Source organism: Vigna unguiculata, chromosome 3, assembly GCF_004118075.2.
Source record: "Vigna unguiculata cultivar IT97K-499-35 chromosome 3, ASM411807v1, whole genome shotgun sequence".
Lineage (NCBI taxonomy): Eukaryota > Viridiplantae > Streptophyta > Magnoliopsida > Fabales > Fabaceae > Vigna > Vigna unguiculata.
Genome location: NC_040281.1, coordinates 57,904,207 through 57,908,826, shown reverse-complemented (window position 1 = coordinate 57,908,826; position 4,620 = coordinate 57,904,207). Strand labels below are relative to the sequence as shown.

Here is a 4,620-nt window from a genome sequence, read left to right as displayed (position 1 = left end):
GTACCCGCAATGGATCAAGATCTGAAGTCGTACGAAATTCACGGTGAAAAAATTTATTCAAAACTAGTTTAAAAAATGTCTACGCAATCACTTCCCAATATAGTCAGACTCATTACTCTGACAAAACTTACATTCAAGTTCATTTTTTTTTCCTATTTTACCCTAAATTAAGAGGACTGTAATAGGATACCTAAAACTAAGTTAAAAAAATGTGTAAGGTGGTTAACTGATAGGACTTTCACCCTTAATTTAAACTGGAAAAAAAGAAGGATGAATGTGTACTCTTTCACACCTTTTACACTTTCTCACCTTTAGAGGACGATAATCCATTGTTAGGATAGAGTTTACTAATTGTTAATATTAAAATTAATGATCTGAACAAAGAGAGTACAGAGCGGCACACAACCTGAATAATTATATCAACTTCAAAAGCAAAATGGCTAGAGCCATTTGCGAAGTGATGAATATCCACAAATTGCCTTATTCACAATGACTCAACCAAATATAACTGAAGAAAATAAACCAACAGAATGTTCAAGACTCCTCATGCCTCAAGGATATCCAAGCGGCACATGATTTCAAAGTGGTCCCGGAAAAGTCCCATTCTCCCTCTGTTCATTCCACCTTTCAACCTGCCACAGTATATTCCACAAAAAATTAAAAAAAGGGAAATGCAAACTCACCCAATACACATCATGGAATCTCTGTACTAACGACCTCCATGTGGTATACCACCAATCTATTAAATTTGTGACTAGATTAGAAATATAAATTGTTTTATGCAGAAGTGGGCAAAATATATTTATCAATTCCAGGAATGTCCAGAGATTAATTGAAAAGGAGGGCATTTTCATGAATACAACAATGTATACCATGCAAATTCACTTTCTTATTCCTAAAACAAACATGACCACCTACATATACAAACAAGTGTCGTAACTTTTTACAAACAAAAAAATCACTAAACCAATTTCGCTTATTCACATTATGCAACTAGACTGTTGGCACTGCAAAAAACATTTAGACTAGTTTCAAGCAACTGTATTCTTGGCATAGTAACCATGTTGGCCAACTCTGAAAATCCTAAAATGGAATGACCACTATTTTAAATATTAAATATTATAATACAAACAAAATTTATAGATAAATAATTCATAGTTAACATACACGGTCACCAATCAAGGAGCAATAAGAACACAGTAATTAAGTCCAAAAATGAAAAATGATTGTAAGATTAACAGAAAAGAAATACAACAAATTAGATAAAAATAAATAGTAGAATGCAAGATAATAAGTTTTCACGAAGAAAAAAGAACAGAACAGAGGACACAAAATATTCCTTAAAAGTGTGAAGGAGCAGAGGTAAATGGAGGTAGTTTTTTTCTTGAATGGTAAAGGTTTCAAGTCTGAATATGTTTCCTGGAGCAAAAATGAAATAGAGGGGACTTGGAAATTTACCCATCAGACAGTTATTTCAGGGGCAAAAAATGGGTTTTGGGAGCTTATATCGAAGTAGTATCACTGTATTGCAATAGCTGCTACCAAAATGGTTTCACAATTCTGCCTCGCTACTCTACTTTCCTGAGCTATTGATTACTATATTTGTGAAAGAAGCTGACAACTTCCTTGAAGATAAAAAAATCCCAATGCTATCATTAGTCAGCTTCAAACACAAATATAAATCACTTTACTTTAAAACTGTCTAATATACTAAATCACAAAGAAGTACTTATGTAGGTATGTACTTAAGAAATCCTAGCAAGGGAAAAAAGGGTCTTCAAAAGGAAAAATTTACATATATACACAAATGCATATAGCTTGACTTTAAAACTCAACATTTAAAGCAAGGATGCAGGAGCATGGTCACGCAATGGCTCCTAGTATAAACCGAATAATAATGAGTCACTCGGGTATACATTTCTTTTGCTCTTGAGTAGTTGGGAATGACTTATATCTCATAAACTAAACCACCAAATAAACAGTAACTATATTCATCATATCAGAAATGTACATATTTATTCAACTTTATATGTTCTTATTTAGACTTCACAATCAGAGTGCATGAAATTGGTTTTGAAGACGGTGTGTCATGTCTTCCAGATTTGACTCCTACAGAGTAAGAAAAACATGCAAAGTAATAAAGGGAATATCCACACTTAACTTGGATTAAAGTGGATACACTCTTTCATTCTTAGTTTTACAAACCCTATCACTTTAAAAGAGCTAAATCCCAAAATTCCAAGTATGTATATCTTCAGACACAAATATAATGAGTGATGATTTTTTTTGTTGGAAATCACAATCGGAGGTTGAATACCCAAGAACAAGCCTAATTTCTTTCATTAACATAAAATAAAAAAATTCACCAATTATTCTTCTCTTGATAAGTCCAGAATGTCATTCATTAGTATTTTTAGTTACTATAAAAAAAAAGAAAACAGAAAATAATGAACGTTATAGACTCTACAGAGCTTCAAAGGACTTAAAAAATAAATAAAAAAACACGGCATAAATCCAAAACTAATACAATATATCGGCAAAATATTGATAGAGAAAACAACTCTATTAAAATGATCTATAATAACTTGTAAAAACGTGGATTAGTGAATGATGTAAGTTAAGGAGAATCCACATCCACATGCATTACAAATAGAGAGTACACACTGACACTGGGAATTCAGTTATTTTGCAGACATTAAGGATCAATCTCATCAAAAATTGAACACCGCAAATCATAAAATTTCTGGTATGCCATCAATTTTTATATTAAAGTTCACAAGCAGTCAGTTACAAGTCAACCAAGAAACTAAGTGTTGCTTACCCATTCACCCGGGCAAAGGGAGCGGTAGTATTTAGCAAATTTCTCACATTCACCTGAGTTATCACCCTTTGCTGCCAAGCATCTGTTATTAAAATCAATATTAAGTAAAAGATTATATGTAACACTTTCGCAGAAACCAGATAGCCAATGTCAGGAAATCCACCTATGAAACTCTATGTAGCGGGTGAAACAATGTCTGGTTTGATTTGTTGTAGGAAAACGAAAATCGGCTGGTGCTGTTTTTAGTTCAATCTAGCAGGAAGTAACAAAAAATATTATGTTAAGGTAATAAAGACTATAAATTTGCAGGATATACCAAACCTGTTGCATTAGAAAAGTCAAATTCAAAACAAAAATGTATACAGTGCAGCAGAAAGCCATAGGGTGATTTTGAGCAAAGAAATAAGTGTGCCTAAAATATATTACCCATACCCACCCTCCTTCACTCATGAATGAAGAATGACGTATATGAATGACAACAAAGAACAAAACACATCTTGATTCAGAATCTTAAGTAAATTGCACTATTGGGGTGTCCAATACCGCCAATTACAGTGAAACAAAATTTAGACAGTGAGCTAAAACTGCCACGATCAGAATCTAAAAACATGCCGTTGACTCGATGTAATAACAAAGATGTGGACACAATCATAAGTAACAAATCAGCACTAGATAGCAAACATTTCTACCAGGAATAAAAATAAAAATAAAAAATCTTAAAAAGGAAGCATATACATACTACCATCAACAAGTTTGGTTATTTACAAGAAGCAGCAAACTAATAAAACTACGGCTCAATTAATCTGTAGATCCTTAAACATTTTGGGATGTTCAAATAGGTGTTTCGATCTTAACTGGTTCCTTCCGCTTTCGAAATTTTCTACTTAAGTCCCCCAGTTTGAAGAATGTATAACTGAATTCCAGCGCCTGCCATTAGAAGTTGGCTTCATGAATTCAATTAATTTTTTTTTTCTGAAACCGTAGATGTCAATCAAATTACACAACTGCATCCTATGGTTTTTTAAAATTTTGAATTGGGATCACAGAATCGACATTACCAGTGAATAACTATATCAGTCTTGTAACAATTAACACCTAGTCCACGAAAACATTTTAAAACTACAAAGTTAGGAATCAAATTGCAAATATTCAAGAGATGTAAACACGAAAAAAGAGGCAACATCAATACAATTTGGTTTAACCTAAAGCTATCAATCAAAAAGGGCACCCCCGACAGTCTCATTTTTCTCTTCTACAATCTTAATCCCGATATGGATATTAAATAGCAGAAACCCAAATCTATAAAATCCAAAATGTATCTCTTTTCACATAGAGGAGAAAAGAAGCAATTCATTTCTTGTCGTATGGATAAATATTCAGTAGTAAAATGATTCGATAGATCCGAATAACAGATTAAACCGAATAATATTATAACAAATTGCACTCTTAAATGGCGAAAATAAGAAGAAAAAAAATGGAGATGGGAAACAGCTGAAAATGGTGAAGTTTGTTTTTCAGACATGAGAATCAGAGTCGGAGAAAATGGAGAGAGACTAACCTCCGCCATGAGTCAGTCTCGATCGAAAAATAAAACAAAAAGAAAAGAGCAACTAAACAAATAAATAGTAAACGAGCAAGTCGCATGGGCCCAAAGTAGGCCCAATTAGAAATTCTGATACGATGGACATAACGGTAAAAGGCTTTTAGTCCCTGAACCTTCACAATTTCTTGGTGCACCTTTAAAATTTTTTAAAGGATCATTTTTATCCTTTTGTATAAGTGATTTTCAGATTACACAA

General features: G+C 32.9%; 1 protein-coding gene across 1 annotated transcript; it reads right to left on the bottom strand.

Annotated features, from left to right (window-relative positions):
• Nucleotides 1–332: 332 nt before the first annotated feature.
• LOC114176265 (cytochrome c oxidase subunit 6b-2) lies at nt 333–4,420 on the bottom strand. Its single transcript, XM_028061247.1, has 4 exons — nt 4,380–4,420; nt 2,985–3,073; nt 2,822–2,903; nt 333–632 (listed from the first exon to the last, which is right to left on the bottom strand). Exons 1-4 carry the CDS (start codon nt 4,386–4,388, stop codon nt 579–581), a joined length of 234 nt encoding a protein of 77 aa, XP_027917048.1. The 5' UTR covers nt 4,389–4,420; the 3' UTR covers nt 333–578.
• Nucleotides 4,421–4,620: the final 200 nt, after the last annotated feature.

Excerpts from the sequence above, each read along its gene's own strand:
- LOC114176265 (XM_028061247.1), bottom strand. Across the intron at positions 2,904-2,984 it reads CGCTACATAGAGTTTCATAG|ATGCTTGGCAGCAAAGGGTG; the intron begins GTGGATTTCCTG and ends TTTTAATAACAG. Across the intron at positions 633-2,821 it reads CCCTTTGCCCGGGTGAATGG|GTTGAAAGGTGGAATGAACA; the intron begins GTAAGCAACACT and ends ATACTGTGGCAG.